Raw genomic sequence first — 26143 nt, 5'->3', positions numbered from 1 at the left:
CAAGTTAAGGAATCCTTCACTGCAGCTTGCAACATTTCTGGACTCCATGTCTTGTGACTGCTACAGCTAAAAAAAAAATCTAGAATAAAACTTGAACTGGGAGAACTAGCCACTTCGCTTCCATTGTTTCGGCTCTACACACCTCTGCTTTTATGATTGCTCTTCAAAAATAACCTTTTTAAAGTGACAGCATTGTCACAAGATGCAATGAAGTGACAGACGATGACTAAATGAAGTATTTGACAGAGATGCTTGGTACCCAATTTCTCAGTGTCCTGTGCAGAGGTTACCTTACAATGCTAAGTCATACTCATAGCAGCATGAAGCAGAGAGGAGTCAGTAGTAACCTGGCAAAGCACATGAGATTATGCATCTTGGGATATGGAGCCAGGATCACAAGCCAATTTTGGGCACTGACCTCAACAACCACCTAGCTTGCCTAGAGCTGGCTTCTTGTTACCAACTTTTGGGAAAAAAGAACTTACTTTCACTCCTGTACAGCATTCATAAGAACCTCAAGGGAGACAATGCTCAAGTTTGGTCCTACCTTTTAAACCTGATCTATAACATATCCAATGATGGGTGGAGGTGATGAGTAGAGGGTGAGTGATGCTCTAGAGTTGCAGGGAGTGAACTGCTGTCAGTGTGTTTTTTAAGTACAGTGCCCAAATGAGAGAGCCTGGGAGGTCTGGAGGGCTTTAGAAATTCCTGTATATAGTTATCAAACCTTTCCACTTGATAAAGTTATCAAATTGCATTTCTTTCTTTAAAGAGTTCTTTTCATCTCAGAAGCTGACCACTCATGAGTTCAGGTCAACTCCATCATGGACATGATTAATTCATTAAACAAGGGCTTCTCCTTTTCTGTCAATATTTACCAGGAAAAATCAGTCTTCTGCATCTCCTATTCTTCAGCTTGCAGTTTTCATGACTAATAGTGGAGTCTGTACAGTGAGAGGTCCCAGGGTGTATGGGAAACTAGCCTTATTAACTGTGCCTTTGGGTGTGTCACAATCTAACTGGCCTCCACCTTCGAAGCCATTGTCCAATGAGCTTGATAAGATCTTCAGTTCTTTTCATTACTGCCAGACTTAATGCACATTAGAATGAGTGATAGCCCCATACAACTGAAAAGGTTGATTGTCTCAGTTTTGCATGACTGCTGAGTTCAGATCCCATAACTCTACTCCTGATGTGCACAACTGGCTACTTGGAGGCATCAGTAAGAGCTGGAGGTTTGAGAGACAATGGCTCCCCCTGACCACATCATCCTTTTGACATGGGTGTGCAGTTTTGCAGAGAATTAAAAGGATACTATGGCACTGGACTTAAAAAAAAACACTTGTATACCTAAATTGGCAACAACAGCTGGGAAAGTTTCCCCTTTAAAGAGCCATTCTTTTATTACCATGAAGCAGCAAGCTTCTTATTCAACGTGTATCTGGCAAATTTAAGTCTTTCTTGCTATACCTTCCTCTTACTTTCCTAAAGGTCATTGTAGCTTCAAATAAAATGTGATGCTGCTATTTGTGCGTATAAATTAGTCTTTCCTATTTATTTTGCCCAGTTAAGCCCTTATGTTCTGTAAATCTTGTGCTTCTAATTTAGAGTACTGCTTATACTCATGTAAAAATCAAATTTTTTAGACTTGTAAGGTTAAATTTATTGGATCGATTATTACACAGATACTACTATTGAGGTACTGAAATTCAGGCTACAGTCCAAAACCCCATATCCATTAGCAAAAGCCCAATTGATCTCTAAACGAAAAACAAAAACAAAATGAATTATGGTAATTACAGATAAAGCCAACAGAAACAAAAATGAATTTGTAAGCTCTCATTTATACATACAAGTAGTGAAGTAGAAATATAATGCAGCTTTAAATCACAATTACATGATATCTTAAATATGTAAAACACAAAAAAATCATTCAAATCCTGCAAAATCACATTGTTCAACATCTTCAGCACCAAATAAAGTTTCATGATCATCAGGATGAATGATATCACCGCACGGATCCTCTTCATCTTTGCTGTCCATAGTTAACGGTAGTACATCATCAGCTTCTTCTTCTTCTTCTTCATCTATGTCATCTCATAGATAATAGTCCTCTGTACTGTCCAATGCATTCAAAATTCCATATTTGAAAATGGAGTCAGCTTTTATTTCCTACTATGAATCAACAATCCATTCACATACCTGTGGCAGTATTGGAGTTTACATACTGCCTCCTTTTGTGTATGTTTTATTTTCTCCATCACGCATCCAGTTATTTCACTTCATTCTCATTAAATGGCTTATTGATACTAACATCTACTAGTTGCAAGACAGCTAAGTCTGCCGGGAATTACAGCTACGTCAGTGTTATGTGATTGGATGTTATCAACAACATTCTTCACTGGATGTGATCGACACTGGTCCTTGGCGAGCAAACTCTTCCTTGTGTAGTCCATCAGGTCATAAATTCCAAACTTCCTTTATCAATTTTCTACATCCACCTTCATCCATCCAGCCTTGTGGATGCATATAGATGACAATTCCTTTTGGAAATTTGTCCTTTGCCAAAGTTTTTTTTTTAAAAGCAGCCACCTGCTTTAAACTTAGTGCCATCTGCCATACGAGAACAAACTAAAATAAACCTACTTTTCTCATGGCCAGTGGTTTTCACAAATACTGTTTTTTCTCCTTTTTGGTTGACAATTCAATTCTGCAGTATGCAGAGAGTAATAGGCATTCCATCCAGGTTTCTAATGCACGTTAACTTGTAGCCTACCTTCTGCTGATTTCTGATTACAAACTGGTGAAACTGTAAGATCTTGTCTTCTAGGTCAGCAGGTAGCTTTGTGCAATCATAGTTCTCTGTCATGCCTTCTCAGGAACCTTGTGCACCATCCAGCACTTCCCTTAAAATCAGAAATTCCATTCCTTTTCTTTAGTTCTGTGCACAGATTCAGATGGCTTCATGGCTAACACGTTTTCCATTTTGACGATTTAAGTACCCACTCAAACTTTTTTCTCCAGTTGTGGACACTTGCTAGGTTTACCTCTGTTGGCTCATCTTTGTTTTAGTATTGTTTGAAGTTGGTTTGGTATCTTTTTCTAGTCTCCGGTTTCTCCGAAACACAAAATTCTCTTGCTGCTACATAGTTACTTGTCTTCTCTGCAACTTCAAAAACTTTCAGTTTAAACGCTGCTGTATTTATTTTGTTTATTCTGGGGGCATTTCTACACAAAATGGCGAAATTTCAAAACCTCAAATAGGTATGTGACTATTCCACGAGATTAGTTGTCACCAGACTGACCTGATGTTCTTAAACTTACTCGCCAAGTTGGTGTGAATTGTACATCAAATCACAATAGCACAAAAAAAAAATTCATTTCCTCATAGTAACATTTGTGTATAGGATACCTTGACTCACAAATGTTGATCTTTTGTTATCTGTGAAGAACTAGGGTCGACTTTTACATGAGATATGGAAAATTCCAGATTTTTTGGCCAAAACTAGGGGGTCAACTTTTACAGGAGATTGACTTTTACTCATGTATACACGGTAGTTAGTTAATTAGCTTTCTCTAAGAATTTACAATCTGCAAAACCTTCAGCCAAATTATAATACACATCATTGCTTTAAATCCCTTTAGTAAAAAAACACTCTTTTGCCATCACTATTTTACAGTGTAATGGGCCTCATTTAGAGCAATGTAATCGGAGATGTGCAACTGTCAAATCACAAAGCAGAACTAAAACTACTTTAATTGTGCTTGTGGATGTCTCCACATGGTAATGCACTGCATCTATCCATTTAAACATTGTACAGCTATTATTTATCTATGCGTCAATAACAGCTCAAATCCCCAAGCCTTAGCTACACTGCTTAAAATCTATTAAATTTAGCCAAAATATATATCTGAATTATTAATTATATCTCCAATTCTTCACCCACTGCCAAATCCATAATCATAATTAATTTTGACATCCTTTTACATTCAGTTCATTTTATTCCATTGTTCTTCCGACAGTTAAATTCAATTGATTTTCTGTTGCTTAAAAAAAATATTTCTTTTGAACAAAATTCACTAGATCTAGCTATTGTTAGCAACACTTTCAAATTTCAACAAAGTGCAAAGTGTCTTAAGAAAAATAAATCTCAAGGCACAATGCTGGTGTTAACAATAGGTTCTGTTCAATGAATAGTTTGTATTTCACAAGCACGTTCCCAAAGATGCAACACACTATAGTATATGTGGTGCTCTCAGGATAACCTGAATGGTACAATAACCTTCCTTCTCCAAGGGAATCAACAGTACAGAATGTGTAGCTGGATTAATTCATGCCCTTTCTCAGCTATATAAAACATAATTTTTATTAGCAAGAAAAGGAAACTAAAGGAAATCTGATGAGGTCTTAACTGGATTTGAGGGGCTTTAGGCTAACTATTGCATACACTCGCTCCAAGTGGCAGCACCCAGTGTTAAGTTCCGCATTGTTGGAAACCTACATACATCATTTTAAGTGCTTCCAGTACAACAAAATTTTCTACAATTTATATCTCGGCAAAATATTGAAAAAATAACTAATAACACTGTGAACCACATCCATATATTTACTGATATAAAAAGATCTGGATTCATCATTTATGCCAGTTTTTTTTCTTGTCAATAATAGCTCCTTCTACCTTTAAGAATTTTATTTCTCTATTGGAGCAGGATGCAGAGGTAACAGAGTCAGAGTCTTGGAGATATACAGCGCAGAAACAGACCGTTTGATTCAATTCCTCCGTGCCGACCAGATATCCTATATAAATCTAGTCCCATTTGCCAGCACCTGGCCCAATCGCCTCCATTTTCTCTGGCAGCTCATTCCATATACACACTACCCTTTGTGTAATAAAGTCACCCCTTAGGTCTCTTCTATATTTTTCCCATCTCACCCTAACTCATGCCCTATAGTTCAGGACCCCACCCAGGGAAAAGACTTTGGCTATTCACCTTATCCATGCCCCTCATGATTTATATAAAACATCGAGGAGGTCACCCCCTCAGCCTCTGACTCTCTAGGGAAAACAGCCCCAGCCTGTTCATCCTCTCCCTAGAGCTCAAACCCTCCAAACCTGGCAAAAATCCTTGTAAATCTTTTCTGAAACCTTTCAAGTTTCACAACATCCTTCCTATAGGAGGGAGACCAGAATTGCACACAATATTCCAAAACTGGCCTCACCAATGTCCTGTATAGCCGCAACTTGACCTCCCAACTCCTATATTCAATGCTCTGACTAATAAAAAGAGAGCATACCGATCACCGCCTTCACTATCCTATCTATCTACGACTCCACTGTCAATTAACTACAAATCTGCATTCCAAGGTCTATTTATTCAGAAACAGTCCCCAGTACCTTACCTTTAAAATGTATAAGTCCTGTCCAGATTTGCCTTTCCAAAATGCAACACTTCACATTTATCTAAATTAAACTTCACCTGCCACTCCTCAGCCCATCTGATCAAGATCCTGTTGTACTCGGAGGTAACCTTCTTTCCTGTCCATTGCACCTCCAGTTTTTGTGTCATCTGCAAACTTACTAACCTACTACTACCTACTATGTTCGCATCTAAATCATTTGTTAATGATGAAAAGCAGTGGACCCAGCACCGATGCCTGTGGCACTTCACTGGTCACAGGCCTTCAGTCTGAAAAACAACCCTCCACCACCACCCTCTGTTCGAGCCAGTTCTCCAAATGGCTAGTTCTCCCTGTATTTCATGAGATTTAACCTTGCTAATCAGTATACCATGAGGAACCTTGTCAAATGCCTTACTGACCATATGGATCATGTCCACTGCTCTGCCCTCTTCAATCCTCTTTGTCACTTCTTCAAAAGAACTCAAGCTCATGAGATATTATTTCCCACGCACAAAGCCATGTTGACTATCCTTAAATCAGTCCTTGCCTTTCCAAATACATGTAAATCCTATCCCTCAGGATTTCCTCCAATAACTTGCCCACTACCAATGACACGCTCACTGGTCTATAGCTCCCTGGCTTTTCCTTACCACCTTTCTGAAATAGTGGCACCACGTTAGCCAACCTCCAGTCTTCTCGCACCTTACCTACGACTATCAATGATCAAAATATCTCAGCAAGGGGCTCAGCAATCACTTCTCCAGCTTCCCACAGAGTTCTAGGGTACACCTGATCAAGTAATGGGGATTTATCCACCATTATATGTTTCAAGATATCCAGCACCTCCTCCTCTGAAATATGAGGATTTTTGAAGATGTCACCATTTATTTCCCCACATTCTATCTTCCACGTCTTTCTCCACAATAAACACTGATGCAAAATACTCATTTAGTATCTCCCTGATCTCCTGCGGCTCCACACAAAGGCCGCCTTGCTGATCTGAGGGGTCCTTGTTACCCTTTTGTGTTTAATGTATTTATAAAATTCCTTTGGATTCTCCTCAAACCTATTGCCAAATCTATCTCATGTCCCCCTTTTGCTCTCCTGATTTTTCTTGTTAGTATACTCTTACTGTCTTTATACCCTACGGATTCACGCAATGTTTGTTGCCTATACCTGACACATGGTTTCTTCGTTTCTTAACCAAACCTCAAGTTCTCTAGTCATCCAGCATTTCCTACACCTACCAGCCTTGCCTTTCACCCTAACAAAGACATACTGTCTCTGGACTCTTGTTTTCACATTTTCAAAGGCTATTTTCCAGCCAGTTATACTTTCGTACATGTTTTTGTCAACATGCTCCACTCACTTTCATATTCCTTACTTTCATACAGTTTGAGTATTCTATCACAGAAAGAGGCCCTTCAGCTCAACCAGCCCATGCCAGTCATTAAGTACTCTTATCCCACTTCTCGCTTCAATGCTTCATTTAATAAAAGGCTAGTATCCTATATGTCTTCCTAACAAACTTTGAATCCCATTTTTTAGGATTAAACTCCATCTGCCAATATTCTGCCCATTCAACCAGCTCATCTATATATAGTTTTCCTCCTCACTATTTACTAAGACCACATCTTTGTGTGTCATCTGTGAGCCAACTAATCAAGCCTCCTACATCTGTGATGAGATTGTTAATCTACATTACAAACAGCAAGATACTCCATACCGAACCCTGCAAACACGATTGGACACAAGGTTCCAGTCACAAAAACAAACTTGAACCAGCACGGTCTCCTGCCACTAAGCCAAACTATCCTGGACCCCATGGGCTCTTAGCTTTTCCCATGTGACACTATGTCAGGAATCTGAATGAAGTCTATGTGGACTACATGAATTACATTACCCTCATCTACATAGCTAATCATTTCCATGAAAAAGGGAAATCAAATTTGCAGACATGATTTCACCAACAAAGCCATGGTATTCTTGATTAATCATCGCCTCTCCAATTAGTGATTAATTCTGCCCCTCAGAATATTTTCCAAAAGTTTCCATATATGTGATAATAGACTCACACTCAGCCTACAGTTCCCTGGTTTATCCGTACCACCCTTCTTGAATAAGGTGCCAAGTACCACATTAGCTGCCCCCTGCTTTTGCCTCCACCTATCCTGTGTTCAGGCAGGACTTAAAAATTAATGTCAGGATTGTTCCACTCTCCTCCCTCACCTCTCACAGCAGGCTGAAATGCATCTTATCTGGGCCTATGGGCTTATCCACCTTTAGGATAGCTGAAACCCCCATTAATGCCTCCTCCCTCTCAATGCTAACTCGTTCACATATAGCAAAGACGCCCTCTTTGATTTCTATATCTACATCAGACTTCTCTATAGTGATGCAAAGTACTCATTCAAAATCTCGTTCAAATTCTGGCTCCACACAGATTGTCACTTTCATCCCTAGTAGGCCTTTATTTTACCATGATTAGCTTCCAAATATACTTATAAAACAACTTTGGATTTCCCTTTATTTTACCCATTTTTAAAGAAAAAACATGCTCTGTTTTTGGTCTCCTATTTTAAGTAATCCTTTGCAGTTTCCATTGCATTGACATCTATTATAGTAATCTCTCTTTTACCCCATCCCTCATCTAATCCTGTACATTCCTTGACATCTAAGATTCCCTGGCTAGTTGACTCATTCCCACATATGCCCATTCCTATCAGCTCCATAAACACAATTTCTTTTTGAAGAACTCCCCCGTTCTCATGTAGGCCTTCCTACAAGTAACTGTTTCTAGTCTTCTTTGGCCATGTGCTCCCATCACAGAAAAAAAATCATTCCGCAAATTCAGAAAGTTTGCTTCATGTCCATCTTTGTCTTTTCCATAACTCAGCAGAATTTAACAGGATTACCGTCACTGTCACCAAAATTTTCCCTCGCTAACAACTAAAAATTAGGTTCAGCACCACCCTGTCTCTAGTCGGTTTTCCTATAGCCTTGCCTAAAAGGCTCTGCTGGATATTTTAAGAATTCTGTACCCTCCTAGTCTTTCATAATTTCTATCTCAGTTAATTTTGGGAATGTTCAAATTCCCTAATCCCTTATTATTTTTACACCTCAAATTTGGCAATATCTCTCCCTATTTGCTGTCTGTAGTGCAGTCCCAACAATGAATATCCACTTTTTAAGTTTATCCATGTTGCCCCAATATCATCCCTCCTTCACTTAGGAGGTGACTCCTCGGTCATTGTGATACCACCTCCTCCTTTACACACCTTTCTCAAACCCACCTGAAGACTCCAAACTCCTCTCCCTGTTATTAACCACCACACTCTGCTTAAGGATTTGTAATCCTAGAGACTTGAAGATTAAGCTCCAGACTACTGTTTGCAATCAGTGCAGGAGATTAAAAAAAGAGAGGAATTTAAATAAAAATGGAGTACTGTTCTCAGTTTGTTTGAATGCCCAATGATTAGTTATATAATTTTTACAGATGAGAAAGAAGGATGATGACGGAGTAGGGTGGCTTAATGTAAGGCAATAAGTCATATGAAGAAACCTCAAGGTACCCAACCAGAATAATAATATTTCTACTTTACTCACTAGAGCTGGCTCCATCTTGCTAATAGACCCTGGAGATAGACTATAATTTTTAAAGTCTAGATTAGAGTGGTGCTGGAAAAGCACAGCAGGTCAGGCAACATCCAAGGAGGCAGGAAAATCGATGTTTCGGGCAAAAGTCCTTCATCAGGAATAGAGGCAGGGTGCCTGCAGAGTGGAGAGATAAATGAGAGGGGGTGGGGGGGGGGAGAAAGTAGCATAGAGTACAATAGGTGAGTGGGGGTGGAGATGGAGATGATAGGTCAGAGAGGAGGATGGAGTGGATAGATGGGAAGGAAGATAGGTAAAAACAATGACTGCAGATGCTGGAAACCAGATTCTGGATGTGGGAGAGGGACTCCCTGAGATTCTTGTAGAGAGAGGAGGAAAACTTCTTCAAGGCAGGCATCCTTGCAAGAGGATTCGCAGTAGGGTTAAAATCAACTAGGTAAAAACAATGACTGCAGATGCTGGAAACCAGATTCTGGATTAGTGGTGCTGGAAGAGCACAGCAGTTCAGGCAGCATCCAAGGAGCTTCGAAATCGACGTTTAGGGCAAGGAAGATAGGCAGACAGGACAAATCATGAGGGCGGTGCTGAGCTGGAAGCTGGAGCTGGGGTGAGGTGGGGAAGGGGAAAATGAGGTAACTGGTGAAATCCACATTGATGCCATGGGGTTGAAGTGTTCTGAGGCAGAAGATAAGGAGTTCTTCCTGCAGGCGTCGGGTGGTGAGAGAGCAGCGGTGGAGGCGGCCCAGGACCTGCATGTCCTCGGCAGAGCGGGAGGGAGGAGTTGAAATGTTGGGCCACAGGGCAGTGGGGTTGATTAGTGATGATGTCCTGGAGATGTTCCCTAAAGCGGTCTGTTAGGAGGCATCCAGTCTCCCCAATGTAGAGGAGACCGCATCGAGAGCAATGGATGCAATAAATGACATTGGTGGATGTGCAGGTAAAACTTTAATGGATGTGGAAGGCTCCTTTGGGGTCTTGAATGGAGGTGAGGGAGGAGGTGTGGGTGCAGGTTTTGCAATTCCTGTGGTGGCAGGGGAGGGTGCCAGGAAGGGAGGGTGGGTTGTTGGGGGGCGCGAACCTGACCTGGTAGTCATGGAGGGAATGGTCTTTGGGGAAAGTGGAAGTGGGTGGGGAGGGAAATATATTCCTGGTGGTGGGGTCCATTTAGAGGTGACGGAGGTATAAATTTTTAAACAATATTTACATTTTATTTGAAAATTGAGCCATTTTGAATGGGCAGAATACTTCTTGCAAAGTAATGATAATCTGTAAAGCATCACTTGAAAGACTGCTGGAAGTAACGCATCAGCGTTCAGAGGGGAACTCAATAAATACTTTAAGGAGAAAAATTTGCAGGGCTATGAGGAAAAGGCAACTAAGCAGGACTTACTGATAGTTTTTTCAGTACCTAGTACCAGTAGTATGGGCTGAAGGGTTGTATCATTCTATGATTCTACAACAGCTTACTGCATTTGGGTAATTAATAATGGAGGCTAAAGACATGGCAGACAAATTGAACAGATATTTTGTGTTGGTCTTCACGAGGAGATACATGTACCATCCCAGAAATAGCTTAAAATAGGAATTGAAAGAATGGGAGGAACTCAAGAAAATACAATTAGCGAATATATTATCTATCAAGGGTGTTCCAAAACCTATTGATATGCCTTTGAAGGTGTTATGATTTATTGTGATGGGAATCGAATAAAAAAAAAAGAGTAGGAAGGTTATGTTTCAGTTACAGGTAGCTCGCCTGTGACGCTGGAGTTGCATTCCAGCAAATTTTCGCTTAATAGAAAAATGCTCAATATAAATAATGGGGCCTAAGTGGAGTTAGGGGCAGACTAGCAAAGAATATCACTCACCATCGCTCAAAAATTACCCAAAAGTCTAACGCAAAGTATAGCGCAGCCTGAACGAAGGTTGAAGTCATATTTATTAATGAAACAAAAGTAAACTTAATACAGTACATTAAAAAAAACGTAAGAAAGTTGCTCTCCATACTGTACCTCTCACAGAAAGCTGTTCTCTTGGAAGCTGACATTGCGCATGCGCAGGATGATGCGGAGACTTCAGTGCTGACATCAGTGCATGGGCAGAGCAGCACAAAGACAGGCACCAACGTTGTGCATATGCAGAATGGCGTGCACAGTGGCGCACGTGCAGAATGGCACAAAGATTTTGGCGCATGCACAGAACGAAGCACGTGAACCGATCCCACTGGAATCGCACCATTGCTAACGGAGGCAAGCATTCTTGAAAATACTGTTCCCTAATTTTTCACATTATACCAAATCGTGCCACCAAAACACGCGCTATCCCAGAACTACCTGTATACAGGGCATTGGTGAGCCCACATCTGGAGCAATGTGTACAGTACCAGTTACTATCCGACCATAAGACAGGGGAGTGGAAGGAAGGCCATTCAGCCCATCGAGTTGACTCTGCCATTCAATCATGGCTGTTGGGCATTTCAACACCACTTAACCGCACTCTCCCCGTAGCCCTTAATTCCTTGCAAGATTAAGAATTTATCAATCTCTGTCTTGAAGACATTTAACGTCCCTGCCTCCACTGCACTCCGTGGCAATGAATTCCACAAGCCCAACACTCTCTGGCTGAAGAAATGTCACTTCATTTCCATTTTAAGTTAACCCCCTCTAATTCCAAGTCTGTGCCCATGGGTCCTAGTATCCCTGCCTGAAGGAAGCAACTTCCCAGCATCCACCCTTTCTAAGCCATGCATTATCTTGTAAGTTTCTATTAGATTTCCCCTCAACCTTCTAAACTCTAATGGATACAATCCCAGGATCCTCAGCCATTCATCATATGTTAAACCTACCATTCCAGGGATCATCCTTACAGAAGGATGTTAATCTGTTAGTAGCTGTTCCGAGAAGATTTACTGGGTTAACACCTGAAACGAGCAGACTGCGTGATAACGAAAGGCTAGACAAGCAAGGCCTGTACCCTCTGAAGTTTAGAAGAGTCAGAGGCAACTTAATTGAAACATAAAAAATTCTGAGGGTGCTTGATGGATGGATGTGGAAAGCATGTTCCCTCTTGTGGAAGAGTCTAAAGTAAGGGATCAGTTTAAAAACAATGGTGCACCTATTTAAACAGAGATGAGGAAACATTTCTTTTCCTCTGAAGTTTGAATGCCTTTGGAATTCCTTTCTTCAAAAGGCAGTGGATGCAGAACCTTTAATTATTTTAATGCAGTGGTAGATAGTTAATGAGTTTTGAGAAGATTTGTAGCTCAGGTGGAGATTCTGGATATAGGTTTGGAAGGTTCATTTTCAGACGTTTCATCACCTTCAGTGAGCCTCCGAAGGAAGCACTGCTGGTGTTTCCTGCTTTCTAATTATGTTTGGGTTTCCTTGGGTTGGTGATGTCATTTACTGTTGTGACATCATTTCCTATGCAAACGACATGGTCCTCTTTCACTAGTAACCTTACATACAGATCAGGAAGGACACCTTTTGGACCGGGACAACACATCCATCCTAGGACAAGCCAAACTGAGATATGCACAAGAATTCCTAGAAGCATGGCATTCCAAGTGGAACTCTATCAACAAATACATTGACTTGGATTCCATTTACCACCCCCTGAGAAAAAGGACAGGAAATTACATCACCAACACAAGGAAAACCAAACATATAAATAGAAAGCAGGAAACACGGGCAGTGCTTCGTCCGGAGGCTCACTGAAGAGGTTTCCTCGTATGATGACGAAATGTCTGAAAATTAACCTTCCAGCTCAGCAAGCAAACCTACATCCAGAGTGGTAGATAGTTTCTTGGTTACCAAGTAGATGAAAAATAAATTAGGGATATGCAGGACCATACAATTGACATTAAAATCAGGCCAGCCATAACGTTATTAAATGGTGGAAAAGCTCAAAAAGACTGAGACGCCCACTCTTGTTCATGTATTTCCTGGCTCAGCATCTTTTAGAATGGGAAATAATTAATTTTGCTTAGTGATCTCAGTACCAACAAGACTTCGGTCAATCCCACGAGACTCTCGGCATTCACGTTTATTTTTAAAACAATTAAATCAATCCATAGCCCAAAAGAGGTTCATGAAATGAATTTAGTAAGCTGAGGAACTGTTAATTTCATCTGATAAGATTAAATACATTTCCCATGTCTCACTTTACCTTGGCAACACAATTGAAGGAAGGCAAAGATGAACTAAAGAAAAAAAAAAGCTGGTCAGTGCATTGAGTACTGATTTATTGTACCCTTCAAAACTGAAGCAGAGATTGATTTTTGATTAGGGCAGAGATCACATCATACAAAGGGTATGATGACCATGTTTTTCTCAGCTGCTTTTAAAACTCACCTGAAGGAGTTGAGGAATTGTCCACAATTGTTTCTTTAGTAGTTTGGGGTTTTCCCTTTTGTCTCTAAAGACGTTACCAGATGCAAGGGGCTAGAAAGGGACTGGATGGTTCGTTATGATGCTCTCGCTTTGGAGAAGCTAGATTCACATGCTCACTTTACCACCCAGTCAATTCCCTTTATTCACACAGTTCCACAAATAGGGTTTAGAATATCTTTGAAATGAATTATAACCTTGTTACTCCTTTATGAACAGAAAAAAATTGCAGTCTCCATGTTTGGTGCACAACCACAAATGAGATTAGAGCAAGCTAGACAGTGCAAAAAGACTGTTCATGTTGCCAATTTTTCTTCATTATGCCATTATCATTGATACACTAATCTCATGCTAAAACATACCTGTAACTACAGCAAACTAAAACATTGCATCAGCTCCCGCCCTACTTTTTAAAGCACATTTATCAATTGCTCCACTTGGAGATAAGTCAATCTCACCTGTTGCTTTCCCAGTCTTCACTCTCCTTGTCTTTCTCTGCTGCAGAAACATGGGGCACAGAGCCTGGATGTTTCTTCACAATTCGCATACCACCTGCTTTGACTGAAGACACAGCAGACAAATAAAAAAGTAAATAAAGGGCAGCAGAAAAAGAGAGAGAGGAGAGCAAGTAGAAAAAGGTTGGGATGGGCAAGTGGGGGACACCGAGCACAAGAGTGAGACACAGAAGAAAATGCATAATAAAGTTTTACAAATCACTGTAAATCTTAATCCTCCTTAGTAGTTAGATTGTATCTTAAAATCATAAATGAAATCATTTACAGTACTACTGAACAATATCATTAACTCCTTGTTGTGTGTGGCTGGATGCACAAGGTACAGTTTAGTAACAAAACATTCCTTTGAGGTATGAGCTTTCCCAGATGTATCAATTCTGCATTTACCTAATCACCCACATCTCTCAGTATATTGGCTCTCCTCAAGACATGAAATTTAACATCTTCCTGAACTGGCAGAGTTAACTGTTACTGTATGAAGGCACACACTCAGAAAATTGAATTAGAGTTGGAGATGATTGAATGAGCCTGGAGTTCATAGAAGTAGTGGATGGGAGGGTAGTCAAACTGTAGAATGAAGTGGAAGAAAACAGCGTTTGAAGAAGAAAAAAAAAACTTGAATTTACACAGCACTGCTGATGACTGCAGGGCACCCCAAAGTTCGTTACAGCCTTTTAAAGTAACTTTGAATTCCAATCACTGTTGCAATGTATTTGGAAAATCAGGGCAAGATTTATTAACAGATTTCAGCATTTTTACAATGACTGATGTCAAACCAACTCAGCAGCAGTTGCCCACTACCTCTCCCTCATTTGAATCCACTCTGACAATTACAGAATCTGGGAATTTCGGAAAATTATAGTCAGTGTGTCCACGACTTTAATTGATCATTTTTAGCTTCTCTGCACAGATAAAAGGACTTTTGCTTTTAAAAACTATTCCCTGCAAGAAACTGATCAATTGAAGGACAATTGTTGGTGAATTCTGCCCTTTAGTATCGCACCGTCTTTATTCTCAGCTCTATTGTTCAGTGTCTTGACTTTCTACATGGATTTCTAAATTTCCCATCATCTGAACTCTTCCCATAAGAATGCACTCAGGGTATACCTCAATTCCTTGTAATGAGATGGAAAGCAACACAGGCATACAGGTCCCGTGGAATGGAATTTGGCATAGAGACAGACCAAGGGAGAAGGGAGTGGGAACACTAAAATAGCAATGGTGCCCTCTGATTTATTAGAGGTGGTTTTAATCTGCCTACTCAAAGTTTATTTTTCAACTTTAAAAAGAACAAGTTACAATGGTGTTTTGATAAGAGATAAATTAGTTAAATTAAGTTTAGCAGTACTAGTACACACTAACCTCCAACTGTGACACTATACAATAAACTTTAGGGTCACAACAGGTTGTACCAGTGTACATTTCTGCTATTCAGCAGGAACCAGAATTATACTTCAGGTAATCTATCAAGTGGCGATTCAGGTTGTTAAGTTAAAAAAAGAAGTCAATGTGTTTCTTTTGAAAACATTAGAGTTAAAAAATAAATGTAGAACTTGAGAAATTAAAAAATAAAAATATGACCATATAACCACAAAGTCTTCAAGGCCTTCTATCATGGAAATGAAAGATTGTGTTGTCTGCTGATAGAATATTAATTGAAAAAGTGCAAGTGCCCCAATTTTATAGTCAGTTGCCTTTTAAAAAAGCAAATCATATTCTAATCCTGCCTCCCAGATGAATGTCACTTGTGTGTGGAATATTAAACTCCTTTCAAGAAGTCAATTATGTAATCATTCCTCACATCATCCGTGGAGATTTTGAAGACAGAAGTGTATCTATACCGTCTATGTGCAGATTAAAATAGGAAACCGAAGAACATCAACATACAACCAAGGTCAGTTAGTTAATTAGTTAACATTGAACTGGAAATTTTATAGATTACATTATACGAAGGTCAAAATGATAACTTTCTTGGGCTTTTAAAAAAGTTACAATAAAACTGCTACCAAACAGCCAAAAAAAAACTGAAAATCAACTTAAATATGACTAAAAGAAATACAACTGGCAGGAGGCTGGAAGAACACAGCAAGCCAGGCAGCATCAGAAGGTAGAGAAGTCAATGTTTCAGCTGTAACCCTCCTTAGGGTAGGTTTGGGGGCAGCTGCAGATAAAGGGGGGGGGGGGGGGGGATGGGGGCAGGGTGGTGAAGTGGGGATAGGTGAAGACAGATAGAGGGTACAACCTGGTTGGTCAGTGGGAGGAATGAATCCGATTGATGGCAGGGAGCAGGGGAAGGGAGGGAGGTTATTTGAAATTGGTGAACTGAATGTGGAGTCCTCCGGGCTGTAGGCTGCCTAGGCGGAAGATGAGGCGTTGTTTCTCCAATTTGCGCTGTGGTTCATTTTGGCAATGGAGGAGGCCAAGTCAATTATAATACTGAAGCAGAAATGTTCATAGTGTCTTTTGCAGAAGCACTCTCATTTAAGTATTTTACATTTTTAATGTTTCTGGTTTCCCATTAACTAGTGTAACGTGAGTTTCCAATTTGGATTGAGTTAGATAAACCTCTAGTTCCCTCCTGTCAGAAGGCAGTGGTTGGGGGAATTGAAATGGGCGGTGACTGGGTGGTCTGATCAGCCCTTGTGGACCTGGTTGCGATGCTCGGTGAACTGTTCCCCAAGTTTACGTTTGGTCTCCCCGATGTAGAGAAGACCACACCGGGAATACCTGATGCAGTAAACTAGGTTGGAAGAGAGGCAGGTGAACCTCTGTCGCACCTGGAAGGACTGTTTGGCATCCTGGATGGAGGCAAGGGAGGTGGTGTACTGGCAGGTTTTGCATCTTTTCCGATTGCAGGAGACGGTACCTGGGGATTTTGGGGAGTTGGTGGGGAGAGTGGCACAAACCAAGGACCGTCAAAGGGAATGGTCCTTGTGGAAGGCAGAGAGAGGTGGGGAGGGGAAGATGTTCACAGTCCAAAGATGTGCAGGCCAGGTGAATTGGCCATTCTAAATTGCCTGTTGTGTTAGGTGCATTAGTCAGAGGGAAATGGAACTGGGTGGGTTACTCTTCACAGGGTCGGCGTGGACTTGTTGGGTTGAAGGGCCTGTTTCCACACTGTCGGGAATCTAATCATTTAATCTGAGATGAACCAAGTGAATTTGAGGGTGGGGTGGAAGTTGTGGGCCAAGTCAATGAACTGCTCCAGTTCAGCCTGGGTGCAGGACGCTGCACAGTCATCGATATAACTGAGGAAGAGTTGGGGCACAGTACCTATGTAGGTACTGAAGAGGGACAGTTAAATGTAGCTAACAAAGAGGCAGGCGCAGCTGGGGTCCATCTGGATGCCCATGGCCATTCCCTTGATTTGGAGGAAATGGGAGGAGTTAAAAGAAAAGTTATGAGGGTGAGGACCAGTTCAGCAAGGCAGAGGGGGGTATTGGTGGAGGGAGACTGGATGGGTCTATTGGATAGGAAGAAGCAGATGGACTGGAGGCTATCCTTGTGGGGTATGGGCATGTATAAGAACTGCACGTTCATTGTAAAGGTAAAGTGCTGGGGACCAAGGGAACAGGAAGTTGCTGAAGAGATGGAGGGTGTGGTTGGCATTGTAGATGTAGGTGGTAAATGCCTGACTGAAGGGCAGAGGATGGAGTTGAGGTAGGACGAGATGAGCTCAGTGGGGCAGGAGCGTGCCGAGATGAAAGGTCAGTAAGAGTAGTTGGGCTTGTGTATCTTAGGGAACAGATAAAACCAGGCAGTATGGGGCTGCGGGTCTACGAGTTTGGAGGCAGTGGAGGGGAGATCACCAGAGGCAATGAGGGCACAGATAGTGCTTTCGATTTTGGCCTGATGGGTTGCAGTGGGGTCACAGGCAAGGGGGAAGTAGGACGTGGTGTTGGGAGAGCTGGCGTTCGGCCTCTGCAACACAGATTACTCTAGACTACAACTGCCCCACCTTTGTCAGCAGGTTTGATGGTGAATTGGGGGTCGTTGTGGAGTGAGTGGAGTGCTGCACATTCCAAGAGGGTAAAGTTGAAATGGGTGAGGGGGGAGGTAGAGAAGTTGAGGCGGCCGATGTCACGTCGACAGTCTGCAATGTAAACTTAGGGAAAGATTCATGGAGCATCGCAGCCGGGTCCGCAGGGGCCGACCATACCTCGCAGTCAGCATCCATTTCAATTCCCCCAACATGACCATCCTTATCCTGTTCCATTGCCAAAATTAACCACAGCGCAAAGTGGAGGAACAACACCTCATCTTCGGCCTGGGCAGCCTACAGCCTGGAGGACTCAACATTGAGCTCTCCAATTTCAAGTAACTTCCCTCCCCATCCCCCGATTTCCTTCCTCCTCCCTGCCACCAACCAGATTCATTCCTCCCACTGACCAAAGAGGTTGTACCTCTACCCATCTTCACCTATCCCCACTTCACCACCTTGTCCCCACCACCCCCTTTATCTGCATCACCTCCCCCCCTCATACCCATCCCCAGTCCTGAAGAAGGATTACAGCCAAAACTCCAACTTCTCCACTTCCTGATGCTGCTTGGCCTGCTGTGTTCTTCCAGCTTCCTGCCTGTCTACTTTGGATTCCAGCATCTACAGTTTTTGTCTCCAAAAGAAATTCAATGCCATTCTTCTCTTTCAGATACCAATTAACTTGGTCATTTTCCAACTTTTTTTGATATACATGTGCTGGCTCTTTAAAAGAGAACATCCCTGCTTATCGCCCACAGCCTTGCAAGTTTTTTGCCAAGTATCTGTCTGACTCCTTTCTTAGAATATTTATGGAACCAGATTCCAATACCTTCCAGATCATAATTCAAAACTAAAAAATAAAATTCTCATCTTCTTGCTAGATCTTTTGCTAATGAATTCAAATCTCTGACCTCTGGTTACTGAGCTACTCACCAGAGAGAACACTTTTCTAAACTCCTCAGCATCTTGGAAAAGTCAACAGAACACTAATTAAAACCTCTGTTCCAAGGAGAAGTCTTCAATCTCTCCTCAAAAGTGAAGTCCCTCCACCCTGGTAAGCTGACTCCGTATCTTTTCAAGGTGCTCAAAATAGTTTACCAGACTCCAGTTGAGGTCAAACCAGCAAATTGTGAAGTTCTACCATGATAAATTGAGTTTTAAGTAGAAACAGAATATAAAACAAATAATGCAATGTTTGTTTAATTATTTTTCAGCATTTCTATGTATGGATACAAGGTTCCTCTGTTCATTTGCACTTTGCAAACTGTACTTCGCATGTCGTATGTTTGCAAGCTATCACAAACTTTCTTTCCACATTGCTCCTCTGAAAGTACCACACTTCATAATTCTTCATATAAAATTCTATCATATTTCTGGACATCTCAGCATTATGTTATCCTGAACTTTACAGCTATAACACTGCCCAACTTAGTTCACCTGTAGGCTCCAGGATGCCACTTATCTGGTCAGAGATCAGATAATTCATATAGATTGTAATGTGTATGCAATCCAAAAGCTTTTTGCTTGAGAACAATTTTGAATTAGCTTCCAGTCTTAAATATGTCTATCCACCACTAGCCTTCTCGTCACTCAGCCAGTATTATATTCACATCATATTTCCTTTAATTCCATGGGTTTCCATCTTCTTCATAAGCCTATGTGGTACTTCGTTGCATGACTTCTGCAAACACATGAATAAAATAGCTACCACGCTGACTTGTATCATTTATGACTCTTAAGTGCTTGGGCAAAATCAATCTACAATTTACAGCCAGAAAGATTAAAAGCCCATGGTTTAACAAAAAGAAAAAAAGAAAAAAATACCACAGCATGTCCAAAAACTGAAATAGGCTCAAGCTCTTAGCACTGAACGACATTCTGTCCACTGGGTCTATGCCAGCTTTTTGAAAGAGCTGTTCAATTTGTTCCACTCCCCTGAAAATTTATCTCCTTTAAGTATTTATCCAATTAGGTTGGTGCTAAATTGCAAAAAAGGTACATTTGACCAATTGTCAGATCCAGTGCAGAGTCTCAGTTGGCATGAGGGAATACCTGGCAGACATACTGAGCCAAATGACTGCCATTTACACAGTTAGATAATAGGTCACAAATTTATGAACATGAATGACACTAATCACCATGCAAATCTTTCATTCAAGTGACACCATATTAACTCATACCATATTTCCCACTATTAGTTTCTTTCTGCATTAAAAAGTCATATTCCATCAAGTATACATTTACTGTTTGGGCATATCAGAAATGAAAGTGTGGTAGAAGATCAATAAAAGCTACAAACGTAATGCTTCTCTCTGCTACTGGGGAAAAGTTAACTTGCGCAAGTGTGCACCTGCAGGTCAACCAACTCCAAACATCTCTTGGGAGTTGATTTTAAATATAATGGCTTCCTTCAAGGTCTCTTGTCTGACTGTCACAATAATAATTATTCATTGCAAACAGGATTACGGTGGAAACTTTTTGAAGTGCCAGCCTGTATGAAAATGAGAAGCAGAGGTTAAAGGTTTAGACGCAATTGTTCTAAATCAGGAGGGATGGGTGCTGTTATCGTGTTGCAGAAATGTGAAAAATAACAGAATCCTCTAATAGGTTAAAATGCTCACTAGTCACAAAAAGTAACTTCCAGACCACCGCTTAGAGCACAAACGTAAAACTGAAAAACCTGGGCAAAAGATTTAAGCTACATTATCAAATCACTGGGTTGCCTGGTAGAAAATCTAAGCCCCAGGAAATGATTTAGAACTAACACCAATTCAAGGATTACATATCTTCGCATAGTCCACTCATCAACATTGCATATTGTGAAGTCACATTTCTCAAAGAGAAAGAAAGTTAAACTCATTTCACCTCCTACTGCACTGTTCTTCACCAAGCTCAATACTGCTTTTCTTGACAGTGCATTCATAATGGTATGAGATTCTATAGGTAGTAATGGCCCTCCAACTCCAACTAAGACACCCTTCAAGCACAACACACTCTACTGAAATACAACTGATCTAAACCCCATCATCCAATGCACATGCATTACTTAGAGCAAGAGTTTACTGACAGTAGTCTGGAGCAGGAGCCATAGTCCTAGCTGATGTTTCCTTTCCTCACTCCAGGTGAATAGAATTGACTAAGCTTCCACAACATATCCTGGCAGTGGACTCCTGACATTAGGCATTTATTGTGTTAAAAAGGTTTTTATTTACAGCTCCTCTGGTTCTTTAGCCAATCACTAAATTGGTGTCCTCTGGTTCTCAAATTCTTTAAACAATGGGAAAAAAAAACTCCAATATCTATTTTATTTGGACCTTTCACAATTTTGAAAAGTTCTACCAAATATTTTCCAAACCATCACTTCTCCAGGTACCCAGACACACTAGTCTATCCTCTAATTAATTAGGTAGAAGATACTTTTTTTGCCCTCGAAACAAAAGTTTTCTGCACCCTCTCCAATGCCTTTACATTCTTGCTAAAGTTCTTCTTGCCAGAATTGAACACAATATTTCAGGTAATTCTAAATTAGTATTTCAAAATGGTTCACCATAACTTTCTGGCTTATATATTCTTCTTGATTTATAAATTAATTTTAGTCAACCTGTTTCATCATGATGTGACAACTAGGGCAGGCAGAACTTGAATCTGGATCTCTTGCCCATTGGTAGAGAAACAACTTGCATCAAAAGAACCGGTCACCTTGATGTATAAAAACCCCAGATCGTGTAGGTCTTATTAACTGTTTTTTGATTTCCTTGATTTATGCATCTATATTCCAGGTTCACTCATTAGAATTATAGCCTTTATATTATATTGATCTCTCTTGTTCTGCACATTGTGACGTAAACACTTCACCATTCTCTGCATTAAAATTCATCTGCTATATGTGTCCTTTTGAGGTGTCTCACACCTCAGCACAGAACACAATATTTTGAAGTATCGTGTCATGTGCAAACCTAGTCTAACTCATTAACATGGATCAAAAGTTTTCAAACCTTCAACCAGTAGCATGAAGTAGGTTCTACAAAACAGAGGTGGTCTCTCTCCAACTTAAATGTTAAAAAATTTTATGATGCTCAGTACAGTGATGAGGGGAGATTCTCAAGAGGGTGACCTATGGCAGCTGGCCACACCCAAGCTGGCCAAAAGGGTCTCCAACCCTGCCTACAGCATTTGCTCTCAGTTTGGTGTCAGGTGGTTACATTCAGGCAATTATCTGGTTCCAATTATCTGGCTTTAATGTAGCCAAGCAAGCTCAGAACTTCTTAGGAGTGTTATCAAACAAACTTGAGATGAAAATACAAGTGTGCCAAATCAAATGTTTTATGGAGCACTTCAGAAGGAAAGTAGGCAGATATTGAGGGCAGAGATTTAGGAACTTAAAGCCCAAGCATTTTAAGCTAACAATTCAAAGAACAATTAAAATCAGGGATGTACCAATTGCAAAACTTTCAGAAGTGAGAGAACTGCTAAGATGATAGAGGTGTACAAGGTAATGAGGGGCATAGATAGAGTAGATAACCAGACACCTTTCTCCAAGGCAGAAGGGGTCATAATTTTAAGGTGATTGGAGGAAGGTATAGGGGAGATGTCAGAGATAGGTTCTTTACACAGAGTGGTGAATGCATAGCATGCACTGCCAGCGGTGGTAGTAGAGTCAGAGGCATTAGAGACATTTAAGCGACTGCTGGACAAGCACATGGACAGCAGTAAAAGGTTAATCTTAGATTAGGATAAATGCTCGGCCCGACATCATGGGCTGAAGGGCCTATACTGTGCTGTACTGTTCTATGTTCCATCTCAGGGGATGCCAAAATTGGAGAAACGTTAAAAAGGGTGGACAGGGCAAAGACCATGAAGTGAAAACTTCTGCTATAGGACAATCAACTCTAATTACTAACTCTATTTCCCTCTCAAAAAAATGCTACCAGTCTAGCAAATTATGTCCAGCATTTACATTGCTTTGCTTTTCATATCTACTGTACTGTGTTTATTGGATAGTTATTTTTTTAAAACCAGGCACACTTAAAATCACTTATGAAATATTAAATTTTGTACCAGGTATTTTCAAATTCTTAAACGCCCAACAGATCCACAAGCACCAAAGGTTCCAGCAGTGTGCCAGCTTATACTTTCATAACATCACAAGATATAGGAGCAGAGTTAGGCCATTTGGCCCATCAAATCTGCTCTGTCACTCGATAATGGCTGATACATTTCTCAACTGCATTAGTCTGCCTTCTGCCTGTAACTTCAACTTTGCAGGTTGTTACCCAGTGACTTTTTGTATTTATTCTTGCAGTATTTAGGTCAGCGTTTATTACTCATTCCTGTTTTTAAACATATAGGGAATATGACGTGGAGGTGCTAGAGTTAGACTGGGGCGGAAAATGTCAGAAGTCACACGACACCAGGTTATATTCCAACAGGTTTACTTGAAATCACAAACTTACGGAGCGTAGCCCTTTTGTCAGATAAAATCAGGGGATACGCTCCAAGAGCTGGCGATTTCAAATGAACCTGTTGGAATATAACCTGTTGTCATGTGACTTCTGACGATTTAGGAGATATCCTTTTACGGACATATGGTTTTAAAGTTACCTACTAACAAAACACATTCTGAAATACCTAAAATCAGAATTTTATTTAACACCCTCAAAAGTAAATGAGAGCAAGTTATCAGATTAATAGTGCACTCTTTGATCATTTTGTTTCTTACTATTGGCCTTTAAAGCTGTCACTCTGAAGCAGTCATTTCTAGAGCCCTGGATGGCAACGGAAGAAAAACCTCTCTCTCATTGCAAAACTACAACTTTAAATCTTTTTTCGAAATTGAAATTCAGTCACCAAACACTCAGCAGATTAAGCTGGACTGAGACCCACTAATCTGTACAATTGCATCACTTCGACTTTCTCTTCCCTACTTAGGTGAACTTTGCAGCCAATGTTCCAGAGAAAGGGAAAATAAACTAATTACATGATGCCATAAACCGTCCTCCCTGACAGCCATGGTTTAAATACGTACCGGCAGGAAGGTGCCCAGCTTTGGTTTCCACTTTCTCCTTGGGAGGTGAGGACATCCTTACCCCTTGGATACTTTTCACTCACCCTTTGCTACAAAGTGGCAACGTGGCTACTGATAAACAGCAGCCGAGCATGCGCACATCCTAATTCCTCCTTCCTATCCACCCCGATGTGTCATCACGGCCCGGGAAAGAAAGGGTCTGGGAACGGGTATGCCGTCACTGCGCAGTCGCAATGCGGACCCATGACGTACGTGGTAGGAGGGCGAGGAACACATATGCAAAACAACATTGTGATATCATTCGCAGGCCAGCCACTCATAGAAGTCGCTGGAATTCTGAGAACCAATCAGAAGAGAGAGGGCGGGCACGTCTTTTGAATAGGGAGGCGCTTTCTTTGAGAGATTTGGATTTAGAGCTAAAAGTGCCCCTCTTATAGGTACTCGAGAATGGATAGGGTAAAAATTACCCAAATGTAAAGCACATTCTGAAATACCTAATATCAGAATTTTAAATAATACTTTCAAAAGTATACTGAGAGAAAATTATCAGAGTTAGGGATTAATGGTTGTGGAGAACCCTATTGCAGCACAGAAGAAGACCACTCTGCAACTTCACTCTTCTCGTTCCCCATCAGCCCTGTAGTTTTTTTTGACTTGAGGTTTCACTTTTATCAAGGTGATTACTGAAGCTGTCCACCATAAACACAGGCACTGCACTCTAAGTTTAACTGTTTCTACGTCTAAAAATAATTTTTCATCATGTTGCTCCTGTGTATTTCCCTTTTTTGATTCATTCATTCATAGAATATTGGCATACCCAGTATTTATTGCCTATCTCTAGTTGCCAATGAGAAGGTGGCAGTGAGTTTCCTACTTGAGTCACTTCAGTCAATTTGGCAGAACCATAATGCTGTTACAGAGTACATTTCAGGAATTTGACCCACTGACACAGAAAGGGTGGCAATATATTTTGAAGTCAGGATGGTAAATAGCTTGAAGGACAACTTGCAAATGGTGGTGTTCCCATGTATGTGCTATTCTTGACCTACTAGGTTCATAGTGGTTGTGGGTTTGTCAGGTGCCAACCTGGTGAATTTCTGCACTTCGCCTTGTAAATGATACACACTGCTGTTACTGAATACCATGTTGGAGGGACAGGATGGCAACACTTCCACAAACAATCAAGCAGGTTACTTTGTCCTGGATGGTGTCAAGCGTCTTGAGTGTTGTTGGAGTTGTACTCATGCAGGCAAGTGACAAGTCCCTTAAAACTGGTGCCCCGGTCCTCGATCCTTCTGCCAATTGGAATAGTTTCTCCCCATCAATCCTGTCTAGGCTCCTCATGATGTTGTGTGCATTATATTCAATAAAATTGAGTCTGAACCATCTTGATTTATTCAGCCATCAAAACAAGTACAGCAGCTGATCTCATCTGATTTCCCTTCACCCACATCTTTGGGTTGCAGTTCCATTGTGTCACAATGATAAGATGATATTTGATTTCATTTAATTGGAAGGAAATATTTATAGGACTTTGGAGAGAATATGGTGGAATTGAGTCTACTTGAATAGTTAATTCAAAGTGTTAGCACAGATATCTTTGAACAAATGGCCATCTTCTATACTGCATGATTTTTGGAATCAATTCCCTGACCTTCAGATAACCAGGATACTATCCTTCCACTATAATTGTCAATTATCCTGTTCACATGCACAGTTATAGATGAACCAGCTCATCACAGGGCTCACACTCACTAATTCTGCAACATTTATAATCACAATCGAATTGCTTTATAAACGCCAATGATCAATCCTATGGAATAACTTTCTCTACGAACAGTAGTAACTATGAAATTAGTGACTGATTTCTCTATGTTGGCAGCCCTGAACTCTGGAATTCCCTCTCTAAACTCATCATTCTCATCACGTCGACTTTTAAGATGCACCTCTTTAACCAAACTTTCAGTCACCTTTCATAATATCTCAAATACCAATCTCAATTCCAAAGCAGAGCGGTTGGACTTGAAATATTATCTCTGCTTCTCTTTCCACAGGTAATGCCAGACACTTTCTGCTTTTACTTTAGATTTTCAGCACCTGCAGTGTTTTGCTTTTATTTTTATAATTTCTTTAGAAATTGCTTATGTAAACCTGCTGCACTGTAGTTGGAACATCTCCAAGTGACTGCCAGGAGAAGGTAATTACAGTACATCACAACAACTT

At 40.7% G+C, this 26143-nt stretch overlaps 1 protein-coding gene across 1 annotated transcript in view; it reads right to left on the bottom strand.

Moving 5' to 3' along the window:
• LOC122564411 (death-associated protein) overlaps positions 1–24107 on the bottom strand; it is a 91396-nt gene extending 67289 nt beyond the window's left edge. The window contains exons 1-2 of the mRNA XM_043719236.1: positions 23921–24107; positions 13860–13962 (exon numbers count right to left, since the gene is read on the bottom strand). Of these exons, the coding sequence (XP_043575171.1) occupies positions 13860–13962; positions 23921–23975 (158 nt within the window). The 5' untranslated portion in view covers positions 23976–24107. The remainder of the gene's footprint in view (positions 1–13859; positions 13963–23920) is intronic.
• Between the last annotated feature and the right edge of the window lie 2036 nt (positions 24108–26143).

The sequence above is a fragment of the Chiloscyllium plagiosum genome, chromosome 29, assembly GCF_004010195.1.
Source record: "Chiloscyllium plagiosum isolate BGI_BamShark_2017 chromosome 29, ASM401019v2, whole genome shotgun sequence".
Lineage (NCBI taxonomy): Eukaryota > Metazoa > Chordata > Chondrichthyes > Orectolobiformes > Hemiscylliidae > Chiloscyllium > Chiloscyllium plagiosum.
The sequence above is the reverse complement of the archived record's forward strand: the minus strand, read 5'-3'. Positions and strand labels throughout refer to the sequence as shown.